The 26130-nt window shown below is 58.6% G+C and overlaps 4 protein-coding genes across 4 annotated transcripts; 2 read left to right on the plus strand and 2 right to left on the minus strand.

Moving 5' to 3' along the window:
* Window positions 1–693: 693 nt before the first annotated feature.
* Window positions 694–12171, minus strand: VOLCADRAFT_121079 (uncharacterized protein; the record flags this gene model as incomplete). Its single annotated transcript, XM_002952663.1, has 12 exons — window positions 694–2214; window positions 2620–2690; window positions 3105–3196; window positions 3708–3828; window positions 4427–6095; window positions 6510–6704; window positions 7244–8802; window positions 9043–9205; window positions 9620–10415; window positions 11381–11540; window positions 11595–11741; window positions 11907–12171. 12 exons carry the CDS (start codon window positions 12169–12171, stop codon window positions 2110–2112), a joined length of 5343 nt encoding a protein of 1780 aa, XP_002952709.1. The 3' UTR covers window positions 694–2109.
* A 465-nt stretch (window positions 12172–12636) lies between these two features.
* VOLCADRAFT_93368 (uncharacterized protein) lies at window positions 12637–17780 on the plus strand (the record flags this gene model as incomplete). Its single annotated transcript, XM_002952590.1, has 10 exons — window positions 12637–12725; window positions 12836–12908; window positions 13543–13626; window positions 13809–13913; window positions 14801–14865; window positions 15458–15563; window positions 15879–15914; window positions 16446–16638; window positions 17184–17395; window positions 17631–17780. 10 exons carry the CDS (start codon window positions 12637–12639, stop codon window positions 17778–17780), a joined length of 1113 nt encoding a protein of 370 aa, XP_002952636.1.
* A 1519-nt stretch (window positions 17781–19299) lies between these two features.
* VOLCADRAFT_93369 (adhesion molecule) lies at window positions 19300–24655 on the minus strand (the record flags this gene model as incomplete). Its single annotated transcript, XM_002952664.1, has 10 exons — window positions 19300–19500; window positions 19630–19750; window positions 20116–20249; window positions 20862–20987; window positions 21339–21441; window positions 22050–22167; window positions 22480–22553; window positions 23242–23306; window positions 24045–24155; window positions 24557–24655. 10 exons carry the CDS (start codon window positions 24653–24655, stop codon window positions 19300–19302), a joined length of 1152 nt encoding a protein of 383 aa, XP_002952710.1.
* A 411-nt stretch (window positions 24656–25066) lies between these two features.
* Window positions 25067–25780, plus strand: VOLCADRAFT_118128 (uncharacterized protein; the record flags this gene model as incomplete). The annotated part of the gene is made up of 1 exon (XM_002952591.1): window positions 25067–25780. One exon carries the CDS (start codon window positions 25067–25069, stop codon window positions 25778–25780), a length of 714 nt encoding a protein of 237 aa, XP_002952637.1.
* Window positions 25781–26130: the final 350 nt, after the last annotated feature.

The following is a 26130-nucleotide window of genomic DNA, read 5'->3' on the forward strand; positions in this document are numbered from 1 at the left end:
CACGCATCAACACTTCATATCATTACTATATTTTTTGCCTGCTTAACCACCGCAACCAGGGCAACCTGTGTTGTGGGCTGTCGTTTAGCATCTACGAATGCATAGCCGCCTTTGCGTCTAAGGTAGTAAGGGATGCCTGTACCCTGTAATAGGAGAAACAATAAGGGTCAAAAGCTCAAGGGCCGCTGGAACGTTCTGTTTGCCTCGAACTCGTGCATGGGATGCCCTGCACCCTCTCCTCAGAGAGGATGCACGCATGGAGCCTTCAGCTCTAATGGTACGAGGTGGTTTTAAGAGGGATCCGTTAAGCCGGTGTGTATACCCTACCGTCAAAGTCCGTAAGCGAGTCCAGTACCATAGTGACGGCACACATCTCAATCGCTTGTGCCAATTACAAGCGCGCTTCGGTAACGGAACACGGTTATCTTCACTGACCCTCTGACGGTAACCTGCCCTGCGCACTATACACCACTTGCTCAAGAGACTGGAATGGCAGCCACATGTCAAACTATATCAGCTCCAGTTGAATAGCGCATCACTGGAGCACTTGCATACTCAGATAAAAGTTAACGGCGCAGTGGCAATGTCCAATATCGTCCCTAAGCGCGCTGCACCGAGGTTTTGAGCAAAAGCACAAGGCATACCCGAAGCCTCCCAGCCTTGCAGCCAACGTGGCCGAAGCCTTCACAGCTTGATACGCCAGTTACAAGTTAAAAGCTCTGCAGAACTGCCGGGGGCCCCGTGGACGGTTGGCAATGCGGATGGCGCCACTTGAGTGCAAGGCACTGCCCAGGGACGTGCCCCCAAACTCTAGCACATGTTATCAGTACCACGCCACCCCCTCTACCTTACCATTACAGCCTCCACCACAACCCCGTCCCCAGCATTCGTCTACGCCGCAACAGCGTCCTCTGATTCGAAAATGGAGCGAGCCCGCAGCTCCAGCACCGGCCCGTGGGACCACTTTCCTACACCGCGCACCGTTCCATCAGCTGGCTGCTCGCAGCTCCAGCAAGCGCGGTGGTGCTGAGACAGAAGCGCTTCCTTCCCGCCGCTACGCCTGCCGCTGGCCTGCAACTCGCAGCCGTTTCACGCCCGCCCGGAACCACTGCACAAACAAGGCAGCCCCTGTCCCCACGCCCTGCCCTTTCTTCCCAGGCTTTCGCGTCCAGGACCGGATCTGCGGTTGTTTCCCTCACCCTCAACCGCAGCCAGCCGCCAGCGTCCGGCAGGTGACAGCCAGGCTCCGCAGATGGGCCCGACTGATGACTCCTTAACAGTCGCTCCGAACACCACAAGCGACTTGAGCACAGAAACGTTTATGCTGCTGCTGCCGCTGCCAAACCGCTGCCGCTGCTGTTGCGAAAGAGCCATGCAAACACTTACCATGTCCAACCATACTCTCGACCACCTCCCCATCTCCACCGGGAATCCCCTCGCGCTTTCCCGTACCTCCGAGTTTGCCGTCCGGTCAATCCAACGAATTAACCCTTTTTTCACTGCCCTTACGCAACCCAGGACATATGTTGAAATTCCCGCGTCCCCACCAGAACTCGGCCTGTTCATTTCCCAAGCCAGGATGCTGAGATGTAAACATTAAGCATGTATGACAAACACCAACCGAAGCGAGAATACATGCATTGTTTTCCTCCCAATAGCCACCAAACCATCCTGCGTCATGATGCCACCTGCCGCGCTCTACTTTTGCTAGCCGATGTCACAGGACCCCGCAAAGAAAGCCCTCGTCAGAGACCCACGCATATGCATTAACACCATCACGCGCCAACACGCTTTTGCCCCAGGATTACAGCAGCAAACCCAGCCGCCGAGGTTGCTGCAACACACGCACATACACACACACAATAACACTAACACACGCACAAACACAAACGACACACGGCGCACGCCAATGACACTGCTCCCAGAAGTAATAGCCACTCATCCTTGGCAATATATACTTATCTCCCACGTGTGACCGCCCGGCTGCTGCCCCCTACCCCTAAGAAACCCTGCACTCATCAAACCACACTCTCGCTTCCCTCCTCCAGGTCGCCCCCGGACTCTCCTCCCTCCCGTGTCCTGACCTCCCTTCCCCTCATCCAGCTGCTCCTAACCCCCTTTGTTTCCGCCCGCAGTCCCGCCAGCGGTCGGCACCACCAACGCCAGCAAGAACGGCTCCCCTGTGCTCCACTCGGCGCCCAGTGCTGCACATACCTGCAGTAATAGCACATGGTTGGCTTCGGACTCGCAAGTTTGAAAGCTTCACCATCACTGTCATCTGTTGCCTCCCAAAATTTGAAGCTACCTACTTATAAGGCAGTGCCTCACAAGCAATGAAGCCGAGGACAACGCAAGCTGGTAGGTCTTAACCGTAACGCACGCGGTACGCTGTGGTGCAAGGGGATGGTTCCCCCCCCACACACACACTGCGGTAAACAACCTCCGGTAGCAAAGGAAAGCACATAGCACAAATGTAAAGGGGCCCACGGAATCTTTTCAACTGCACTGGCACGAGTCTCAAGCGCTTACGTCGTAAGCCTGCGGGCAGTGCAGCATGTGGATGTGCAGTTTCTTTAAGTAGCGAAACCGTTTTCCTTGGCGCCCCTCCCTTCCGCCTACCTGCTCGCTGGGAGGCACCAAGTACAGGGTCCTAGGCGGGAGACCGGCAGCTGCCTCCAGCTTGATTACGCCTGCACGCAGCCATTTGCAGCATGCCAGCCATGTCGGGTCCCGTTCACGCGTACGTCAAGCTAATCAGGCCCCTAGGCCCCGGCCGTTTCAGGAGCAACCAGTCTTAATAGCCTGCAGCGACAAGCAGCATCATTCCTCTCCACGGCTCACCAACTTCCCTGGACTACACGCTAGGAGCGGCGTGCAGACCCCCATACCTACAGGCCGATCCTTGCGGCGGCAGCTGAGGTAACGCGCAGTGAGGTAACCGTGAGGTAACCGCAGTGCAGCGAAGTGCAACACGCAGTCCGCGCACAAGAGTTCCGTAGTAAATCCCTTGCACAACGCGCTACACATCGCCAGAAAGGCCTTGATAGGGACATAGAGGAACAAAAGAATAATCACGGATCTGGCATACATACATACATACATACCGGCACGGTTTTTGTCTGCAAGGTAGGACAGGAAATCGTTGAGCTTGTTCCGTTGCTCGGGTCCGCCCGAAGTGACGAGCCGGCGCAGGGCCCTGTTGACCAGAGGGGGTGTGGAATGGCGGTTATAGCTAAGGCAACAAAGCGCAAGGATTATCGATTCGATGCTCACGCGCACGTTGCTTGCTTGCGGCGGACGGGACCAGAATAAGCTTACAAAATGCTGTCTCAACATCGCAGCAGAGCAAGGGGTTAGAAGAAAGCTGCGTCATGTGAAAATCGTGAAAAGGGACGACAGCGGAACTGGGATGATTGCTGGCTAAGGATGGCTTGGACGCAAGCATAAGGGGCAATCACGTGTAATAGCACCATTCACAGTCATCGAGTTGCGTGGAAGGATCAGAGAACCCAGGAACACGCCTCTGTACACGCATTGGCTCACAATGCCCACAAGTCACAGCACCCCCTGTAAACGAGCCACACATGGCCCAAGTCAAATCGACCAGGTCTCCAGATACCCAAGGATGCCCGCGTGCTCTCCTGCACGCCACGTCTTCCCTGGCGTCCATATAGTCCCGCCCGTCAATATCCATGTATCAATCTCACCGGGCGTGCGGCGCGGTGTGGCTGTACAACGAATGTACAACGTACGACAAGTCGACGCGCAGCTTGACGTCCAGCGTGGCAGGCCATGTGACCGGCTCACGCTCGCCCGGGGTAGCACCGCCTGCACCGTGGAAGCATGGAGCACGAGTCAGGGTGGAGCCACACGCAATAGAAAATGCAGGGCGAGACAGGGTGTGGCGCGTTGCGAGATGTAAGGGCTAGGGGTGAAGCTTGGTGACCGGCAATGCCACATACATATCGTCCGCTTGCTTTTCGACGCTCAAAGTATTGATGCTACAAACGGGAAGGTCCAAAAATGCGAGGCCGCAAACCCTTTCCTCCAGGTGGGTGGAAAAGAGGAAAACAAGAAACACCAAATAGTTTGTACAAAGATCAAGGTTCTGTTCCATCCCCATGACAGCGGCAAGTGCCACCTCTCATCACAACAGAGGGTCCAGGAAAGCGCCGCCCAATACAAGAAAATGTCCGAGGAGAGAATAGGCTCCGCCGCACTGAGCTACCTCAAGATTTTGAGAACCTACGATGCCTTAGGTTCCCTTAATCCCAACACCCCCCTGAAACCTCTCTCACATCCATCGGTGACCTAATGTTAATCTTGGCGGCGAACTTTTGTGGAAAAAAGAAAAGACACAGGCGCGGCACTACAATTGCACGGAAATGTATATTCCACAGGGAAACCGACACAGCCCCAAACGCACTTGCAGCGCTTGCGCCTCCTGTTGTACATAGCAGTGTGCACATATGCATCCCGCTTTTGGCCAGGGCGCCCTGCCATGTCACCCCCCCCTGCGAGCCGCCAGAGGAAAGCTGCTGCTGCTGTTGCGGATGCGGATGCGGTTGCTGTTGTTGCGGTTGCTGCAACGGAGGCTGCTGCTGCTGCTGCTGTTGTTGTTGTAGCTGTTGCTGGTTTTGCGAAAGCGTGTGGACATGCGGGTTTAGATGCTGCTGGGACTGCGACACCCCAAGCTTGGAACCTGCTTGTTGCTGCAACTGTTGCTGAGGTTGACCATGTGGCGGTCCAGCACAGCCGCCGCTTACCCCGGCCGCCGCCGCCGCCACTGTACTGTCATGCGGCAACGGTGGTGAATTAGGCAGCGGCGGCCCCGTCCCTGACCCCGGCTCGAATCGCGGTACCTGTGCGTGGCTGCCGCCGGGTCTCTGCAAGCCCGGCGACGCCCCAAGATGGGCCCCCGCCATCCCATGGCTGTGTCCGTGGGAAAGGGCCGGCGGCCAGTCGCCGGGACGTAGTTGTTGCGGTTGCTGCGGTGGCGTCTGGTGGTGGCTGAGAGCATGCGGTTGCTGCTGGGGTTGTTGCGGGCTCGGGCCGCCCATGCCCAGTGCGTGCGGCTGATGCAGCGGCAGGGGTGTGGATGAGTGCCCGGGTAACCCCATAGACCCCTGCTGCTGCGAAGTATGCTGCTGAGGATGTAAAGGGGGCGGCCCCGGGTACGCCCTCGCGTTGTGGAGGTGGCCCAGTAGCGGGGACGTCTGGGCATGGGCCTGAGAGGAGGACAGGGTTTGGTGCGGCAGGGCACCGCCACCGCTGCTGCCGGAAGTGTGCGGGTGCGAGTGCGGGTGCAAGTGCTGCGGCTGAGGCTGCGCCGCGAACCCGGTCGGCCCTTGCTGCGGTGTCGCTAGGCTGTTGTGCGGTGTGTGCATCACGCCGCCACTGCCACCGCCGCCGCCGCCGCCGCTGAGAAGGCCCGCAACCAGCTGTTGATGCGCCAGGAGTATTGGCGCCGCCTGCCGCGCCACCGCTGCAACCGCTGGGTTCATGACGCCCGTCCCAAGCGGCCCCACCTGCAGATGCGCCGACTGCTGCGGCGTCGACGCCGTCTGCTGCTGCGCTGCTCCCTGCATGGCCGCCTGACCACTGTTCAGGAAACCAGCGCCACCGCTTGTCAGGCCTCCTGCGCCCTGACCCAACCCCATCCCGGTCGTTGCAGGTGTGGACCCGGTCGGTGCCGGAGGGGGAATCACCACAGGCGCCCAACGGTCCGCACCGCTGCGGCTGCCAGGAAAGGCACCGCGCGCGGCGGCTGCCGCCGCTGCCGCCGCAAGGTTCGCCGCTGCTACAGCCTGAGGCGTCATAGCCTGGCCCATCAAGCCTATTCCTGCCGATACCACCGCCGTAGGCTGTTGAGCCATGCCGTGGCCAGTAGCCGCCGTGACGTTGCCGTGCGCCGCAACCCCTAGTAGGGCCCCCATGCCCTGCGGCCCCGCTGCCGCCGCCGCCGCCAGCCCTGGACCGGACGGCCCCAAGCCGTACAGGCCGCCCCCGACGGGGCCGCTGACGACGGCGCCAGGCAGCGGCACGTTTGCGTGCCTCTGAGTTGGCGGAGCCCGCGGCGGCGGGCCGGAATCCAGCTGCAAAGGAGCGCGTGTGCGGACGCGTGGTGGTAGGGCGTCAATGGGCGATGAGAAAAGATGTCAGAAATTTGATTTGTAAAATAAAACCAGGTAAGGGTGAGGCACCTAAGCTTCGCTCTTCACCCATGATCGCGCCCTGTCTTGCTTCTCACCAATTTTCACGTCCATCCAACGTGTCAGAGGACGGGGCAGCCACAGTAAGCTGTGACAGAATCGTCGTAATTACTTTCACACGCACCAGCAGCCCAGCAGCAGCACTGTCACTATCAAGATCACCATCTACAACGTCAAACAGCACAATCCCCTAACTCAACAACGCTCCACCAGGCAACATACTCTGACCGCACCAAATAGAAGCCCTCCATACATAATACATTTTGTCCTCAATAATCCGTGTTTGAAACCCCTTACCTTCCATTCCACGCGGATGTGCTGAGGGCCCAGCCGCGCGCCGTGCAGCGCGCGTTTGGCCGCCTCCGCGCCCGCTTGCGATGCAAAATCCACGAAGGCGCAGTGGCTGCCACGCAGGATGCGGTGCCCCACCACGTCACCGCCGTGCTGGCGACACATCGAGAGCAGCTCCTCGTCACGAACACTCTCGTGAAGCTGGGCCATATGACGGTGCACAGAGAAGACGAGAACCAGCAAAGCATACATCATGACCAATTATATGACCAAAACAAAAGCAACAATAACAGCGTTGACGGTGCTATGATGCTGATGCTGACGGTGAAAGCAGGAGGCGAATGGGAGGTGAATGACCATGACAAAGCCTAGGAAGAACGTGTGGCGGGGTGGGAAAGGAAGCATGCGGTCCGGAAAGCATAGCGGCTGTTCAGGGGGATAGGACAGCAACCCCAACCCACCCAAGGCTGGGCTGAGCCTGGCAGACGAGAAGGCAGGAAGCGGCTAGAGGGACGTGTGACATCCCGGGAATCACTGGATCCTCACAAAATGAACAAGAACAAGGACGCCGAGCAATGCCTCCCGATTGACCTCTTCCCACACGAATGAACACATCCATCACGACAGAACCGCAAAAAAGCAGAGCAGAGCAGCGCCATGGAGCTCAGCAGACCGCGCTGCTTTTCCCCGCAATCAGGGAAGACCTTCCAAGCATCTCTTGGGCGGGTCATTGCACTCACCTGTCCAATCCAAATCGTTCTACAGTTTATAGGAGACAGCTCAGGCATGGGACCTGCGGCGCTGCCGCCCCCGCCGCCGCCAGGATGATGCATATGCAATGCTGTACCGTAGTGCCCACCCGGCCCCGATTGCGCCGATGACGACAGGCCCAGCGGCGCGCCTCCTGTCCCCGCCAGCATGGGAGGCGGCGGGGGCAACCCTGACGTGCTCACGCCGGCAGCGGACGGTGCTGCCGCAGACAAAGCGGAGGTAGCAGCTGGCGGCAGCGGTAGCGGCGGCGGCGTGAAGTGGGCCTGCAGGCACGCGGCGACCTGCGGCACGATGGCTGCGCTGGCCATGTGCAGCAGCATGCCCGGCGCCCGGCCAGCGACCTGCAATATCTGCTGCGGCACCGGAAGCGCCGCCGCCTGCAACGCCGCCACCACTGCCTCCGGCGTCACACCCGTGCCGGCCGACAGCGACACCCACACAAACTCGCTCGCGGTGGAGCTTGGGCCGCCGCCGGTGCTGCCGCCGCCGCCGCCAGCTGCTGCTGCCGCCGCGGCAGCGGCGGCGACGCACCGTCGCGCCGCTGGGCTGTCCGCCGGAAAGGCAGAGCAGAATTCCACCACCAGTGGCCGAGTGCCCCCGAAGCGGCACGTGCGAGTGACGGCCTCGTAGCAAATCGCCGCGTCACGCAGCGACACGAACACCACGTAGACCTCCTCGCCCAACGGCACCTGTGGGCCGCCCAAACCGCCGCCATGGGCTGGATGCTGCTGTAAGACTTGCTGCTGGTCAAAGGGGTGAACTGACTCCACGCTGCCCAAGCGACTCAGATCCGAAACCAGTGCAGCCTCCGTAAGGCCCGGCGGTAACCCGCCAATGTACAAGCACGCCTCCGCGCGACACACCGGACCGCCACGAAGACCTGAGGAGTCGCTACCTCTATAAGATAGGAGTGGCAGGGGCGGTGGGGGTGGCGGCGGTGGGGGCAGGGGTGGCGGCAGAGCAGATGCCGCCACTGCCCCTGTCCCAGGCGCCGCCGGCCCTGCCAATCCCGCGGCTGAGGATGCTTCATGTTGGGGGTGTTGATGTTGGTGCTGGTGGTAGGAATGTTGGGGGAGAGGCGGTGGCGGCGGCGCGGGCGTTGCGGCGGTGTCCGGCGGCCCCGCCAGCGCCACCGTGCCGCTGGCGGCACCTGCACCCACAGCCGCATTCACCGCTGTCGCGGCGCCGCTGCCCTCTGGGCGCACGGCAGTGCTTATGGAGTGGTCAAGGTCCATTGGCACAGATCTGCTGTTGTCGTCACTGCCAACCATGGACTGCGCTGCCACCGTCGTTGTGTTGGCGGCTCCGCCGTCAGGCTTACAAGCACCACCTTGACGGGCAGGCGTCACGTTACCGGAGCCGTCGCGGGGTGCCGCCGCTGCCGTCGCCCCTTGCGGAGATGCCCTGGGTGAGACCTTACCGGCTGCGGCAGGCGCAGCGGCGGCCGGTGCTGCCGTCGCTGTACAGTATAGCAGCAGCCGTTCAAGCTGAGCTTGTACAGAGGCGGGAAGCATATGTTGAGTCTTGCCTGCCGTATGATTGGGGGTTTCCATGGGGGTGAGAGGAGGGATGCGCCAACACACCACAGCGCAGCGCTAAAAGGTTACTAGGCTACATGGTTGGACGCATGCTTATGACCCGTACTTGGAAGCGCATCCAAGCAACACCACAGCTCAAGCAAAGCAAGAAAGCTGGTAGCTAGGGTAGCAGCAGGAGGAGAAAACAGAGGGAAGCAGCGGTATGCCATCCAACCCCTGTGTCCACCCACCTTGCGCCATAGCAGCTGCGAGCAGCCTTAGCCACGCCTGCGTCTCAGGCACGTGGGCAAGGACTTGAGCGGCGAGGCAACCCCCGTCATCAGCCTGGCCGCCGACGGCGCCGGGCTCGGGCCCCGATCCACCGCCGCTGCCATCACCAACCGAACTGCCGTCCTGCACGATGCCCAAGCAAAGGGACCGGGAAAATGCCAAACCATGGAACCAAATAATGAGGATTTGAATTAGAAGACCAGACCAGAGCCTAGGAAAAACAGAGCATGACAGCGCTACCGGCTAGCAGTAGTATTTTGCCGATTGCCGGCAAATTGCTGTGGGCTGTATACTCGCGACGGCTACGAGCTAACGGCCCATACACTCTTACTTCTTGTACACACACACACACACGAAAAAAATGGCAGGCATATCCCAGTGCCTAACAACTAGCAATTTAGTCTAGCTTTCATATCCTTTGTTCCCTTCTTCGTCAAGCGTGCCAGCTGCCCTGAGCCATCTCCGCAGAGTGGCTAGGTCCGTCAACCCGAGCAGGGAGGCCTAATGGATTATACCCTTCAAATTTCTTTCCCTCACCACGTTCCCATCACGGCCCCCACGGCTCGCTAGTCCAACGCCGCCACCGCCGTTGCCATCCATGCCGCCGCTATCTGCCAGCACGTTTCTCGCGGCCGTTGGCGGCACCATCACCGGCGGCTCCACCGCCGACAACACCGTGGTACCCGTGCGCAGCAGCAGCAGCTTGAGCATGAGCTCACATGCCTGACAGTCATCCGGCCCCCGCTGCTTTGGCGGCAGACGGAAAGGCTGGAAGCACGCCGCCAGAACCACGCGGGGAAACAGACAAAAGGCATTGAATAGAAGGCTCCGTATCACGCCTGCATCCGAGTCTGGTTCTGGGCTCGCGGCAAGATCAATCCTGGTGCCAGCTGCCGCAGACGGGCCGTTGCCGCTCCGCTCATCCGCCTCGTCCCCGCCACTGATCTTGACGGCAGTCCCCCCCGTGCCGTCCGCACCACTACTAATCTTGCCACACCCATCTGTACCCGCGTCGTTCCGCGCGCTGTGCTGCGGCAATGCCTGCGGCGGCGCTGGCGGTGGCTGTGGTGATGGTTGCGCAGACCGACCGTTGGCTTCCGCATTCGCTGCAGCCTCTGCGTTGCGGCGGTAACGGTGCTTCAGACCGTGGCCTTGCGATGCTGCGGAGGCCTCGTGATGGCCCTGTGGCGGCGCTGGCACCGGCTGTGGCTGCATCGGCTGCGGCTGTGCCGGCTGTGTTGACGGCTGTGTTGACGGCTGTGCTGACGGCTGAGCGCTACTTGTCGTCTTGGCAAGGGGCAGGCCATCTGAAGCACAGCCCCCACCGCTGGTACTGCATAGGCGATGCAGGTGCCTGGACAGCGGCCGGCAGGGACTACGTAAGATACACGCTGCAAGAAGTCTATGCTAGCGATTAAAATCCGCACCATAGCGAGTTCGCATGGACATGCACACAGAGAGAGGGTTGTACAGCACGAGGGCAGCCGGCGATCCGGGACAAGCAACGCATATGCATCCTCGTCTGCCAGCTCGCTGCCCCAGGGAATATGCGAGCTTGCGGCGTGTATGCAAATGTGGACATAGATAGATATACAGCACTGTCTAGCAGAAGATCACCAGGCAGTGGTTGCAGCTGGAGAGTAACACGCACAGCTGCGGGCCGCGACAGGAAGTTTAATAACGGAGTCGGGTACATAGCCAGCAAGGATAAATCACGGTGGACATCGGCGTAGCTACGGTGCCTCGCTATGTTCAATCTGTACCGCACCGGCGGGTTACTGGGCTTGCTCAGCGCAGGCCAAGAGAGGTGCATTGCTGCGTGCTGCGTCAAGCCGCAGGGCCCGACTGTGGCCAGGGCCGCGGCCAGAAATCTGAGCTCACGTTCTCTCCTCCATATCCTTACACATTACAGACCTAAGAAGGGTGCAGCGCAAAGCCTCACGTGTAGCTGCGGGAAACCGGACGGGACACATAGGGCCCCGGGCACGCCATTAGGGCCCCGCCATTAGCCATGTGAGGAGAAGCACGTGTAGCTGTGAGGACCTGGGCGAAGCCCGTAGTCCATGTTAGGTTGCTCCTCCTGGCAAGGGCCTAGCGGGCCCGATAGCTGGGCCTAGGCCCCACGCCCGCTTCCCTCGGGGCCTGGCTGGCATGGGATCCTCCCTTTCCGGAAGGCGAACGGCAGATCGAAAGACCTAAAAGGGACAGCGCTTGGACGCAATGCACCGCCTGCTTGCAATAGAAGACGGGAATAGCTGCGATGCGGGCTGCCATCACCCCATGCGATTGTGCACCCACCTCATGAGGAAGAGTACGAGCTCCATGACGACTGGCACGTTGCGCTCCGCCTTCCGCACCGCTGCCTCCAAGACGTTGCCCAGTCCCCGCAAGGCGTCGCGGCGTATGGCTTCTTCCAGCATCACGCAGTCATCAGGCAGGTCCGGCGCGCTGGCAGCACCTCCGCCGCGGCCGGTTCGACGGCTAGAGGTCGTGGCAGCAGCCATGTCCTTACCGTTGGGAAGGCCTCGGGACTCGGGGAACGGTTGGCCGTGGCCGTAAAGTGCAGAGAGCAAACGGAAAGCCTGCTCCACGTGGGATGGAAAACGCGGGAGGAACCTGGGGACCAGGCGGGCCGCGAGTCGCCGTGCGCCGAGACTTCCTGGGGTTAGTGGCAGAGGACAACGTATGGGGGATGGGATGAAGATCAGACAGGTGGGGTAGCGCTGAGGGCAGCAGTTGGAAGATTGGGTGAGGTTGAGGTTCGGCCAGGTGGCGCCTGAAGGCGGGCACGGCGGCGGCTTGCGTCTACGCCTTCCCCTCTCACCATTTGCACAGTCCAGCAGACCCTGGAAGGCCAGAGCCTCACTACCGCTCTCACTGCCCTTCAGCAGCGTCCCATAATTGAGATAAATAGCGCGAACCTCCGCCCGCCTCTGCTCCCTGATATGCAGGGAGTGTGCGACTTCGGCAGCAATCTCCGCATCCGTAAAGGACTTCTTCGTGGCCGGCGCATCGCCATCACCAATGGCTGCGCGCCGCCTCTTGCTACCAATTGTTGGCGAGCACTCGAAGGCTGAATCACCGGACATCTGGCACTTTCATCTCAGCCTCCCTCCCGCCCTCGCCTTTCCCTGCGGCGAGCCGCACGTCTTTACCAGAGCTTAACAGTTCATTTTGTTAGACCGAAATGCGTTGCGTTCTTTGATCCTTCCGATACGCGAGCAAGGCAACCTGAAGAAGCTCCTAAACGTATTGGCAGGCAAACTTAACATATAAAGTTTATAGCTTAAAATGTATACAGAAAATGGGTTTGCGCACGCAAGGTGTTCTGAGCGGATGTACGTGTGGCGGGGCAAGACGGCGGGGAAAAGCCGATACCTCAGTGAGGCATTGCCAAGGCTTCATATTACTTTGGAACCATATAACATGTTTACGAACTCAAATATAGGCTACAGTGTAGCAAGATGAAGGATTACACGTCACATCCTTAACGCCGGTGTGCACCTTTCATGCGTTAGAGGGTATCGAATTCAAAAGCAGGCCTCATAGTACGAATGGCTGACCTTAAGGAATTGTACCTCCAAAAATGTGGCGACTTCGCATGTGAACCTATCACGCCCATCTTAGAGGCTCTTAATGCACGGTACGGGAGTTTGTGAAAGCAAGAGCATAGAATGATTGAGACCGCTTTTAGGGTCCTGCACATTTCATGCGCTCGGAGCACATGTCGAGGTCTGCTCATAACGTGTGCAGGCGTCCCCTGGACGTCATCGCCCTCGATGGGAAGACCAAAGCCTTGTTTAACAACCGCATCAAGCCCATGCAGGTGAGCGCCTACCGGGCTTGTATGCTGCTGCGTGGGTCTGGCACCAGGGTTACGGTAGGAGCACACTCCATGTCGAGGTCTGGTCAAACAACAATGCTGCAGGACCTAAGCCCCGCGGCCCTGCAAGGGGCCCTCGTCCATGCCCATCCCCTTGAAATCCAAAAACAATCTGGAATTTCTTCCTTAGCATGGCGTCCATCCATCCTTCCTTCGACGCGGCTAGATATTTTGCAACTGATAGAGGCTTGGCTTGGCTCAGCTTAAACGCGCACTGATCCAGCCACACTTTGAGGCCGCATCTTTGCTGACCCAGATGATGACTGACACCGGGCAGCCGCCTAGGGCTCCCGGTAGGCGATCTGGGTCAGGATGCCGCCCAGCGCACGACGCGGCTGCGTGGCTTCGGAGCCGCGGTCCCCCCCCAAACTGGTCAGCACATTACCCCTTGGATGAGGGCTGTCCAAATGTGGTGGTTTTTCACTTGCTCCATTTCATTATATTACATGAGTTTCGCAGGTCGCGGTCAGGTCAACATAAATAACTACCCGAGCTGTGTCATCCCCCTAGCGCCTCACCTGACCCAACCTGACCTCACCTGACCTGCCGCCGGACCCTCTCCAAACCCCAACCTCAGGTCATTGCGCTGTGCGAGACGCTGTACGAGTACGGCGGTCTCAGCGTGCTGCGATTGTCGTACAACTTCTTGAACGACATGGCGGTGAAGGCCATCTCCAGACTCATACAGGCAAGGACGACTGACTGGCACTTTCTCGGAGCAGCTTTTTGAATGTTTCTGCCGTACTGAACATGCCGTACCTATACCTAACCTCATCTCTCCATGATCTTCGGCATATGAAGTTTTGCATCTTGGCATTGCGGCGTGTTTCGCCTCCTGCACAGATGAACAGCGGGCTGCGCATGCTGGACCTCACGGGCAATGAGGCGACGGGGGAGGGCGCGGCCGCGCTGGCAGGGGTGCTGACACGGCCAGAGGCCAGACTGCAGGTGTGTGTGCGCGCGTGCGTGTGTGCGAGTGAAGGGGGGTTTAGAACCGCCTCTGTGACGGGCAGTTCGTGACGGGAAATGGGTGCACTACCCATCGGGGCATTAGGGTCTGTTGGGGCCGCGGAGCTAGTAGCCGCAGGTACGCGAAAGGAAATGCGGTTAGGATCTGCTGTACATGAGATTCAGAGAGATTTCCAGCGTACTTCCGAGCTCGAGCTCCGCACTAGCTGGAGATGTCTCAGGGCGCCAAACGCGGTCGCAGGTGATGGATGTGGTTCAGGAAGAAGCTAAGACAGCAAGCGCAAGGAAAGAGCTTTGGGTTTACGGATCTGCGGGGTGGGGTGGGGTGGAGGGGGTGCGGGTGGGGGGTTGTCCCGCGCGGGCGTTTGGAGCAGCCTGCGTGTCTTGGTGACACGGCGGAGAACCGGCGGACGTGGCGATGGAATGTGCGCGCCTCCTTTGGCGAGTGTGCTTGAATGAAATGAGAGAAGGAAGGACTTAGATGAGGGGAGGGAGGGAGGGAGGGAGGGAGGTGAAGAACTTGAGATAGAGCGCTGTTTCTCTCCTCAAGGCCCCCCCTTCCTCTCTCTTCACCCCCTCCTTCCCCGTCCTTTGGGTCCACCATGACTTCACCGCGCTGCACTCAGCATCAGCTTCGGACGGCCTTGGACACCGGCAGCAGTTCACTTCCCACTGTCTCGCACATGAACCCCCATTTCTCTCTCTCTATCTCTCAATATCTATCTATCTATCTCTCTTCCGTCCGTCACGGTGTTCCGCCCTCGGTTATCGCGCCCGCAGTCGGATGTCTTCATCCCAGGCCCGCACTTTCTCACGCGGTTCCCTTCCCCACCTCATCCTCTCCTCCTCCTTCCCAAACCATTCAGGCGCTTGTGTTGCGGAATAACCCGCTGGGGGACGCGGGCGTGCTGGAGATTGCGGAAATGCTCCGGTAAGAGGTTGCAGCAGCGGTACAGGCGGCGGCAGAGCGCCTGGTTTCGGTGCAAACACTTTTCCCCCACCCGCCCCCGATGTTTGGGTTTGGACCCCCACCCCACCCCGTTCACCGCGGAGCCCCACAAGCTTGCCAATGTGTTCTTGGTTTCAGTCACGGTTTTTGAGTATGCGGGTTTCCCTTCTTAATTAAGCTCGTTAGGCCCTCGGCATCGCTTGTCCACCTTCCCCCTCTTTTTCTGTCTTATCCTCACCCCCCTTCTTCCCTACCTCCTCCTCCCCTTACCTTCCCTTTCGTTCTTTCTTTCCCTTCTAGGGCGCGGCAAAAGGAAACCCGGCTTCCTTCCCTCCCTCTTGCCCCAAGTCGCAAGCGCCAACAAACTCCGATATCCGCGCGTTCGCTTCTCTTTTCACTGACAACCCCGCGCTCTCCCTCTCCTTGCGTGCTTTACCTACCTAAGTCGCGAGTAGTAGGAAATGGCGCGAATGGGTGATACCAGAGTTATAATTGTACCGGGACAAATGCCCTGTCCAGCGATATGGTGTAATTCCCTCGGTTGTGTATATGTTTGTGTGTATTTTGTGTGCAGGAGCAACTCCTCGCTGACGATGTTGGACTTGGCTGACACGCACTGTGGCATCCAGGGGGTCATTGGGATCTCAAATGCTCTCACGGATGGTAACAACACGTTGAAGGTGGGTGAGTGTGTTTGTGTGAGCGTGCGTGGCTGCGTGTGTGAAGCTGTTGCGTGGCAGATACATGAACGCGCGTCGCAACACCGCAGAAAGCGCACCCGTGCACACACCTAATCCTTGACCCTGCCTTTTCCTTTGATGCTACTGCTACTGCCACTGCTGCGACTCCTGTTCTGCTACTGCTCGTTTGTTTTTCCTCCAATAGCAGCGCCGCAGTCGTCTGCCAGTGCTATCTGTTCAGGGTGATAAACCCGGCATTGCTTTGCTTGTTCTTGTTGTTGTTCCAACATGTTGTGTCACGTCCTTTGGTGACAGATTTTGGACCTGGAGGACGCCCAAGTGCATGCACAGGTGAGGTCCAAGATTAGCGAAACGCGACCACGTGAGAAGTTGGGGGCTTACGTCATTACAGCGTCCGTGCGGCCGTACAAGTTCCACATGGCAGTGTGTGTGCCTCCTCTCTCTCTCTCTCTCTCTCTCTCTCTCTCTCTCTCTCTCTCTCTCTTGACGTGGGCCCCCGCTAGATCATGTGGATGGGTGCTGTGCCACCCGGTCCTCCCCATCACCTCCCGTGTCTCATCCACGCTTCCATGGTCTCTCAATCAATGGTCACCCAACACGCATTCTCCTCCTTCTCCTGCTGCTCCACATCCTCCTCGATTGTCTTTTCACTCTCAAAAACTTCACACCACCACCACCACCACCATGTGGCTTGCATCTGGCTCACATCGCGTTTGTACATTGCACTTCCACCTTCCCCTCTCCCTTTCCCCTCTTCTTGGTCCTCCTCCTCTTCCTTCTCCTCACTGGTTTAACCTCCCTAACACCCTTCTCCTCCCGCCGCTACGTACACACATATATATGCCACATATACCCTCGTAGGGCCCGCAGGACAGCACCTACCAGCACCTGATTCGCATGCTGGCAGTCAACACCTCCCTTACCGACCTGTCCCTCGCCAAGCAGCGCATGACGGACCCCCAATTCGAGCAGCTGGTCACGTATGGGTTTGCGAAGAGCAGGGCGGTGTGGACGTCGCTCTCCCTGAGGGGAAACCGCCTGTCGCCCTTCGCGGGTGAGCTCGGAGCCCCGGGGGCCCCGCTTGTGTCGGTTAGCGGGCGTCTGAGCGGATGTCAGGTGTCAGGGGATGGCTAGTATGGGTTATGGAACTGGGTGGAGTTTCATGGTTTTCTTCCCCTTTTAGTTTCCCTTTGGGGTGAACTGAAGGGGCATCCCCAAAGGGGCATTCCCAAAGGGGATGGGGAACAAGAAGGGGACAACCGAAGGGGGTAGAATGGAGGATAGGAGGGGTGTGCGGCAGGCGCATGAGCCAATTTCCCGCACCACACACGCGCGTGCCCATCTCCACACATACTGCAATTGTGAATATCATCTTTGAGATTAACTCGCGGCCAACGGCCCACTCGGCCAAACCTCCCGTCCAAAAGCCAAAGTTGTCTGCCTTCCCCATGCTGCAGCGAGCAACCCCGCCTTCCATTCATCAATACTCGATGGTCAGGTCCGCAGTGCATGGCCCTGCTTGCCTGATCATGCGGAAAGAACCCCCTACCTTTCCCCACCTGCAAGTCGTCCCTACGCCCCCCTTCCCTGCCCCCACAGGTCCCGCCCTGGAGCGCCTTTTGTCGCTGTGCCCCCGCCTGCAGCGTCTGAACCTGGCCTCCAACGCCCTGGGTAACGATGGTGCTGTTAGTCTGTCTCGATGTCTGGCGTACTGTGCGGAGCTGAGGGAGCTGGACGTGAGGTCCAACGGAATCGGGGATGTGGGCCTTATGGCGCTGGCAGGGGTGCTGCAGCTGGTACACACGATGGAGGTGCGGAAGAAGGGAAGAAAACTACAGACGGACGGGCTGGACTGGTGGAAAGGTGGATGTAGGGAAGGGGGAAGAGGGGACCCCAGGTCATCATCACCCTTTTCGTAACCCCGCTGGTAACTCGACCAGGCATAACCCAACCTACATACCATACCATATGTATACTACACTGCTCTGCATTTAAGTGCGAGAGGGAGGTCAGTTGCTCGGATTCCCCCCGCTCCCCCCTCAACAGCTGTTCATGGTGTGGGGCAACAACTTCGGCCCGGGTGCCTGTCGGGCGATGGCGGACGCGTTATCACACCCCGCGGCTCGCCGCTTGCGCACTGACGTACGGCCGTACACCGTGGATGGGGAGGTCAGTCTGGCGCTCCAGGAGGTCTGAGGACAGAGCCCACCTCCGACCCCACGGGCAGCACCCGGCGACGCGAGGGGCCGGCGGACCAGCGAGCGGGCTAGCTGGTCGGCAAGCCAGCAGCCAGATGAGTGACTGTATCTAGAGGGCCCGCGAACCAGCGAGGCGTGGAGAGGGGTGGAGTAGGAGCCCTAGGGCGCGGAAAGGGAGGGGGAGAAGAGGCCGGGACGGGCAGGAAAGGTACATGGAAACGTGCCTGCCGTAGTGGGCTAGTACTGGTGCGCGGGTTGCATGGGTCTGGGGGAGGGGACAGCCGCGGATGCATGCACACCCCGGCGTGTGTGTTTCCGTTTGGTGGATAGCTGGTGGGGAATAGTGAAGAAGACTTTGATAAACACGTCGGGAGGGCGCCGGCCTTCTGCCTCCCGCTGATGGTGGTGAGGGGTGTTGGTAGGGGGTTGGAACAGCGCGTCTCTCAAGTCAAGGCGAGTTTGAGTGTGGCGGTGAGCGGTGGCGAGGGCACGGGAGGGACATGGGTATGCCGTGTGGGCTCTCGCCAGGTAGCTGCCCACATTGGAGTATAGCCAAGGGAACCCTCCCTCTCAATGTGGAGCATTGCCCGATGCGCATGAGAGACAAGGTATTGGGATGGCGTGCGCTGGCTCCTAATGAACCGAGCACTGTATCTGTGCACATTACATTTGGGGAATTGCCAGCTATACCCTCTGCCTCCCCGCTACCACCCGACCCCTCATCAGCACTTCTTCTTCTCCGCAGTCGCAACCGCAACCGCAACTGATAAAACCGTCAACCGGCCATCTTGTTGGCAATACACTAACCACTCAACCGCACGCAACCGTCGTGAGCCTCTTCTCCCGTCTTGAGGCGTCGAGATGTCCTTTGCGTAGGAGATGAGCCTCCGCTTGGCCCTCCTCCCAACCCCTACCTAAGAGAAACGGCACCAGACGCCGCCTTTTACGTCCACTACGCTTCCGGGGCCATGTTCCATTCCATCACCCCTGCCAGAGCCGCACACAATGAACGTCGTCCCTTTCCGTGCAATACGTTTTCCGTACCATGTTTCCGTAAAGCACACGCTCCTGCCGTGCGCGCTTTGCCGTACACGCTGCACCGCGCCTTGCTAACGATAGTGGAGAGCTCGAAATCCGTTATTTTTACTCCTCACGAGCCCCTGCTCCGATGGCAATGCCGATATTCAGCCCCTCACCTCTTGGCTGCGTCGTCACGGAGAACGCGAGATGAACGAAGGACAACGAGGAGACGGTGTGAGACACAGCCGGTGCACGCGACCCCAAGCCGTCCGATGCACGGTGCCTATCGTCCACTCATGCCCCCATTTCTAGGCACGCTGCCTTCCTTGACAGTGGCGCCGGAATGACAGGTCCTTCGCGACCCACCTCTCCTCTCCCCACCTCCTCGGACCTTTCCGGTCTTTCCTGAAATGACCCATGGGTCTTTTGCTGTGGCTGCGTTTCCCAACCTCTGGCAGCCACACATGCCCCCCGTTTGCTTGTTGAGGAGGCAGTCCTTACTGTTCCATAGGAGCCGGGCCCCCGCCCCCGCCCACGTCCCCACCAGCCCCCGGCGCCCCGCTCCCCCCTGGCGCCTGCGGCTGCTGGCCTCCCTCTGCTCCGGCTGGTCCCCCTCCCTGAGCCTGGTTTTGATTCTGCTGCCGCTCCCGGTTCACAAGGTCCTGGATAGCGGACAGGAAGTCGGCTACGGAGTATCCCTGAACGGCGGAGTTGCGGGTTACGGGAATCACAAATTCAGCCCTGCAAACCGATACCACCTCAGGGTGGGAAACACACACATACACATACATACATACACACACACCGGGAGTCCCTCGATAACCCACCGTGGCCCTCAATCCAAACTGCGACAAGTCCAGTTGCCCGGTCTGTAGTGCCGTACTGAAGCTGCCCAGTTGCTGCTGGAACTGCGGACTGTGAGCCAAGGCCACGAGAGCCTCCGGGGTTCTGTTGGAAGGGCCAGGAGGGGGCGGGGGGGTCGAGGAGGGTGGGAAAATCATTTTTTGCAAACGACGCAATGGGTCAATTACCGCAAGAGGCAGATGAGGGGAAATAAGGCGGGGCAGAAGTGCCCTGGAAGACGATGCAGGGGACCCCTCTTAACCGTTCTGGAAGCAGCGGATCGGACAAAAGCGTGGAGTAATCACATGCAAAATGTGGAACCAGATTCAAATTGTAACAGAAAATTCAAACTGGCGATGTCCAGGGGTGAGAGAAGGACGGACCAGGGTAGAAATAGGAATAGGCAATCGACAAAGCGGTAGGAAGAAGTGGGTGGCAATTACTGCAGCAGTAAAACCGTGCAGCAATACCTGTGTTCCTCGGGCAGGTGCGGCCCCAGCACCTCCAGTACGGCAGGGTCCCGCAGTACGGGCAGGATGGTTTCGGGGCGCAGCACTTCCGCCAGGGACGGTCCGGGGGCCACCGCGGTTCGTCGGTTGTGACCCTGAGGCGAGTTTGAAAACAAGCAGGTGCGGGGCGGTTGCGGTAGCTACGTGCAAAAGTCAAAATTGGGGGTTGGGGAATCACATGCGAGAAAGTGGGAAGTGAACTCCTGCCGGTGTCCAAGGTGGGTGGGGTGGGGTGGGGACCCGGGGAAATGGGGAGCTCATGAGAAAATATATGCAAAGGATGAATGCGAACGACGTTCGAAGCACCAACTGCCGGAGTCTGCCTGTCTGTTTACCTGTCTGTCTGCCTGTCTGTCTGTCTGTATCCTTAGCCCCACAACTCCGCTCGCCCTTCACAACAAACCCGCATGCCCAATAGGAACTGTACACAGCTGTCAAATAAACACACTGTACAAGATTCATAACGCACTCTACCAGGTTCACAATATACACACACGCACACACACACACACACCGCTCGATTATTTTCCTCGGTGAAGCTATTGTCCGTGTGCCATCTATCCTCGCCACTTCCTGCCCGCGGCCCCCATCACCACAACACACCCACACCCACACCCACCCGCGAGGCCTAGCACGCGCGTACATGTACATGTACACTCGTACGCACACCCTCTCCCTTTCCCCCACCTCACCCTTCAGCCGCTCACCTGCACCGCCGCCAGCTGGGCTAGCAGGCTCTGCGCCAGCTGCTCTTCAGGGCCGTACGCCGGACGCGACCCGCCACCCAGCCCCGCAGCGATGGCATTGCCTAAGATGGCCGCCAGGTGACCAGCCTTGCGACAGGTGAGGTCGACGAGGCGAGGCCGGGGAAGGAAGGAACGGACGCGTGTGCGGAGGGCGCGTGCGGAGCTGCGTGTATCGACCTCCGGCCTCTTTGGCCTGTGCTTTCCTCTCCCAAGGATTTCCCCTCTGCCGCCCTCCCTCACCCGCCTCTTTTCCATTTGTCCCTTAAAGCACCATCCAACACCTCTTTACTGTCCTTACCGTCCTATAGCGAGCCGGAGGTCACGAGGACTCACCACCCTGGTCCACGTGACCCCCCCTCCTGACCGCAACGGCCGGGGCCCAGCCGGGGCCCAGCCCACCTCATCTGCCCAGCACAGCACACACACACACACACACACCTGCGCATTCGTGGCTGCTATGCTGCCCGGCGTTTGTGCGGGTGCTGTGGGCAGCTGCCCCACGGACTGGCCCTGACCCAGCATGGCCCCCGCCCCCGCCTCACTAACGATAGCGGAAGGTGGGATCAAAACATGGAAAGAGGGATTGGGGGAAAGGGAGATTATATCATAAACAGACGTGGGGAAAGGGGGCAAAGGGAAGGTAGGTAGGGCGAACCGCTGACAAGGGGAGGGGGGAAAGACGAACCACACACGATTGAAGCTGCTGCCAGGGCAAGAGAGTAACAAACGTAGAACTGACTGGAGGGGGGAAATCACACGATGCAAAAGGCAACGGGTCAGATGCTGCCGGCGTCCGAAGCACCAGCTGCTCCGAAAAAAGCGGAGAGAAGGGACGGCGGCAGGGAGGTGGTAAGGAGTACACAGAGGAGTTAGTGGTGATGGGAAGGGGGATAGTAGCCGTACTCGGGGGGGAGCAGTTGCGAATGGGGTAGAGAGGAGAGAAGAGAGGAGAGAGCGGAGCGAGAGGAGAGAGGAGAGAGAAGAGGTGGGTTGGTGGTTGAGTAGGAGGAGGAAGACGTCGACTGGGGAAATGATGACGGCCATAGACCCATTCCGTGTTTTTTCTTCGTACCTCGTTCTTAAGTACGACTGTACGAATATCCATTTTGGGGTCGTAATCGAGTTCAAACCGTGCTCCTTGCCCCTCACCTCGCCACATGCGCGTGCTCCACAGCCGATGTGGGCGCGAGGCCGTCCACCGCCCACTCCGACCCGTTTCCCCCACCTCCACCTCCACCATTGCCGCCGGTTGAGGCATCCCCCAGCTCTTGACGCGCCACGTGGCAACACGTCGCATCAGCGTGCGTGTGCCAGCAGCACGAGACAGATCCGAGACAGGCGAACACACGCGTACGTGTTCCAACGGTGAACCACCAAGGGCGGTAAAAATAAAAAACAGCAAACAGCAAACAACAGATGTCAGAGCATGCATGAAGACGGGGCGGATGGACGTTCTATCGACAAGGATGGCGAAGGCAAACGCAAGCGCAAGGGAAAGAGAGGGGGAGGGAGAGCAGGAGAAAGCGCCCAAAACTCTCAACTTTGGAAAGGCCTACAATCCCCAACCCGCCCCACGCACCGTGTGCTCCAGCCAGCGCCGCATTGAAAGAGGCCACCAAGGCCGTATCGCCCTCCGGCTGGGGAACCTGAAACCTGAAGGCGTGTATGATGTGTGAAACAGGGGGGTATAGCTTCACCCGCGGCAGCTACCCTGCGAAACCCTGCCTTCCCCGGCATTTCGGGGCACCCTCATCCAGTCACCCTAGTCAACTTCTCAGTGGATCACTCAGGTTCCGCACCCACCACCAGCATCCAACGGAATCTGCCGGGTCAACAGCGGCCCAACTCCATTCCTGGTCGGCTCGCAGGTTAGCTTTATCCCAGGTCACCACCGTCCATCAACTAGGGGCGCAATGCCTTCCACCATCGGAAGGACTTTTGACCCTGACAGGTCTCGATCGTGTATGTATGTATGTATGTATGTATATATATATGTATGTATGTATGTATATATGTATATATATATATGTATGTATGTATGTATGTATGTATGTATGTATGTATGTATGTATGTATGTATGTATGTATGTATGTATGTATGTACGGTTTAGGGTTCCGGGTAGGTAGCGGGCAGGAGGTGAGTCGGGTTTTTATGGTGTTCTGGTTCGTACTGTCGTGCGGTTGTGAAAAAGGAATACGAAGCCCACGCGCTCAGGTTTCTCCTGCCCTCTCCCTCCCGCCCTCTTTCTCCCCTACCCTCTCCCCCCCGCTCTCCTCAACCTCATCCTTCCTCTGCCCTCCCCCGGCACTCCTCCAAACACCCCCCCGCCCCTCCACCCACCAGAAGAACATGTCCCGGGTCCGGTCGTCCACGAACTTGAGCACGGCTGCGCGCTGGCCAGGGATCTGGTACACCGATACGCGGGGACACACATGCACACACATTTACTGGGCGGAAGGGGAGGCGGAGTGGGAGTGGAAAAACATGGATTGGCGTGGGCGTGGGCGTGCGTGCGTGCGTGGCAGAACTGGTTATCCTGTGCGCTGTGTTTTGTTTTTTTGATGGGGCCCCTGTTTTGGGGATAGCTGAAAAGGATGGGTAAGAGGGCAAGAGGCGGCTTTGCAGCGTGACAGCAAATCGACTCGCGGGGGGGGGGAGAAAGGGGCTTTCGGAGCCAGTTGTCCCGCGTGGGTCGTCGTTTTTAAATTGCTCCGTGTACGTAGAGCTCTTGAAGCAGCGTTGATTCAGCAGTAGCAGCAGTAGCAGTTGCTTCAAAACCACCTTCTTCGGCCCATGAACCCCTGAAATCGCTTCAGAGGCCCTATTCCCTCCGGGCTCCAGAAGGCGACGTTTCCACAGGAGCCATCATCGCCACCACCACGCCATCACCATCGCCACCACCACGCCATCACCATCGCCACCACCATCACCATCACCATCGCCACCACCATCACCATCACCATCACCATCACCATCACCATCGCCACCACCATCACCACCACCACGCCACCACCATCGCCATCATCACCGCATGAACCTCCATAACAGGAATACACAGCACTGCAGCCGGTCACCGCGTGGGAGAACAGACGTACATACATATACACATACGTTTTCCGGTTAATGGTTTCAACTTGCCGTACCATTTCGAGGGTCGCCTCTCCCGGAAACACGATGATATCATCCTCAGGCACGTCAACAGTGCCAGTTGCCGTACGCTCGTACCATTGCACGTGGACGAGCGTATCCTCGGTCTAAGAGAGGGGGTGGGGTTCAAAGTCATGTCGGCATCAGACGGGATGACGGGTTGATGCAAAATTGTGGGTGAGAAGGTCATCGGCGTGACGTATCGGGACAGGCAGCGATGAGAGGGAGAGGCTTTTGTGAAAGGAGAAATAGGAGCAACAAAGGCGCAAGACGGTCCATCAGTTTGTGTTGAAGCATCATTTCTGAAGGGCATTAATTGTAGCTTGCGCCTTCCCGGGATGGGTGTTAACATCCAAAGCCCCGTCGGCACGCCGACCCGCGGACCCGTGGGTGCCATTTCCTCGGGAGCTATTTGTCCCAAGCCCCAATCATAAGCGTCAGTACAAAAGCGCCAAGCCCGATCAGGGCAGGTACTGCTGGTGCCGTGGAATAGTGCTCCGCTCATCACCTGTATAAGCTTCGCGAGCCCCTTTCGCGTGTCGGGGACCAGCTGTCCATTCTGAAGCCTTAATTTACCAGCCCTGAACTCACATAATGTGGCTTCCATACTACAAAGATTAACGGCGGCAAACCTTTGGTTGCAGATCGATGACGATGACAATTGAAAAGGGAGGTCTCGTTGAGACAAGTTATATCTAGAAGGTATTTGGTAATTGCCCTTTAAACTAAACTTCATATACAAAGGTCAGCTCTATGCCATTAGACGGACTCGCCCCTTTGCAACCCCACAAATCATTCTATTACGACACAATTCCGGCCTTCCCGAGAAGGCATACAGTTGGCGCCTAATCTTTTTCCAAGTAAGTGCTTTAGAATTTCGGTTTTGGTGCACATTGCTTTTGCTGCGCATTACTTTTATCCGTCACTGTTGAGAAGACCTTGTGCAGCAGACAGCGGCCACGAGTATTCGAATCAAGTGTTATCAACGTAGGAAATATAAGCTGCCTTAAAGTCGATAATGAAGCCTTGCCACTTTGATAAGCATGGCCGTCTTCGGATATTGGCTATCGATGACGACTCTGTCAACCTGATGGTGATTGAGTCTGTGCTGAAGTCCACGGGTTGGAGCATCGTCCCGGCAATAGACGGCTCAGAAGCCTACTCTGCTGTTGATGATGAGGATACCTGGCCGGACCTCGTGCTACTGGACTATAATCTTGAAGTTGGAGATAGCGGGGAGGCAGTCCTTGCAAAATTGCGCAGCAGGTTTGGCACGGCTAACGTGCCGATCGTGATGTGCACCGCCATGTCAGCCAACTCGGTGGAGCTGGAGCACTGTTTGTCAGCTGGCGCAGTCGACGTACTTTTTAAGCCATATGAACGTGATCGCGTTATGGAAATGGTCAAGAAGCACTGCCCTGGCAAAATGGCACCCCCGCCGGCACCAGCTCCCCCCCCTCCCCCGGCCACCGCATCTCCACCTGCCACTGTCCCGGCGCCAGCTCCAGCACCCGCTCCCGCGGCCCCGCCCCCGCCGCCTCCACCGCCAACTGAACCTGACGTGGAATCCTTCTGCGCTGGCCTTGACTTGCAATATGTGGGAAAGAAACTAAAAGAGCAGGGCGTCTCGTTGAAGGACCTGGCAGGACTTGACGACACGGGGCTGCGCAAGCTGGGCGTGGTCGTCAAATCGCAGCGCGATAAGATTCTTGAGGCAGCAAAGACGCTATGAGAGCAGCGGCGACGGAGGGAACCAGCCCTCCCCGGCCCCAGTCTTCACCTGTGCGCCACATGGCAGTGGGGGCGGCGTTGCGGTTTTCGTTCTGCAGTTTTTTCACACTGTTGCATTGAACCTGCAAGGAAAGCGACGGAATCCGGCTGTTAATCCTGGTGTGATCTGGTGTTTCAGGTGTGTAGCCAAAGGGACGGCAGACTGGACGAGGTGGCCCGGATGGTGGTCCATCGTGTTTTTCGAACCGCAGCGCTGCGTAGTGTCCATCTTTGTATGCTTAGAGCTGACACGGCTCTCCCTTCACGGGGCCCTGGCTGGCCCCATGAACTCTTGAACTTCCCATGAGCTTC

This window comes from Volvox carteri (assembly GCF_000143455.1).
Source record: "Volvox carteri f. nagariensis unplaced genomic scaffold VOLCAscaffold_31, whole genome shotgun sequence".
Lineage (NCBI taxonomy): Eukaryota > Viridiplantae > Chlorophyta > Chlorophyceae > Chlamydomonadales > Volvocaceae > Volvox > Volvox carteri.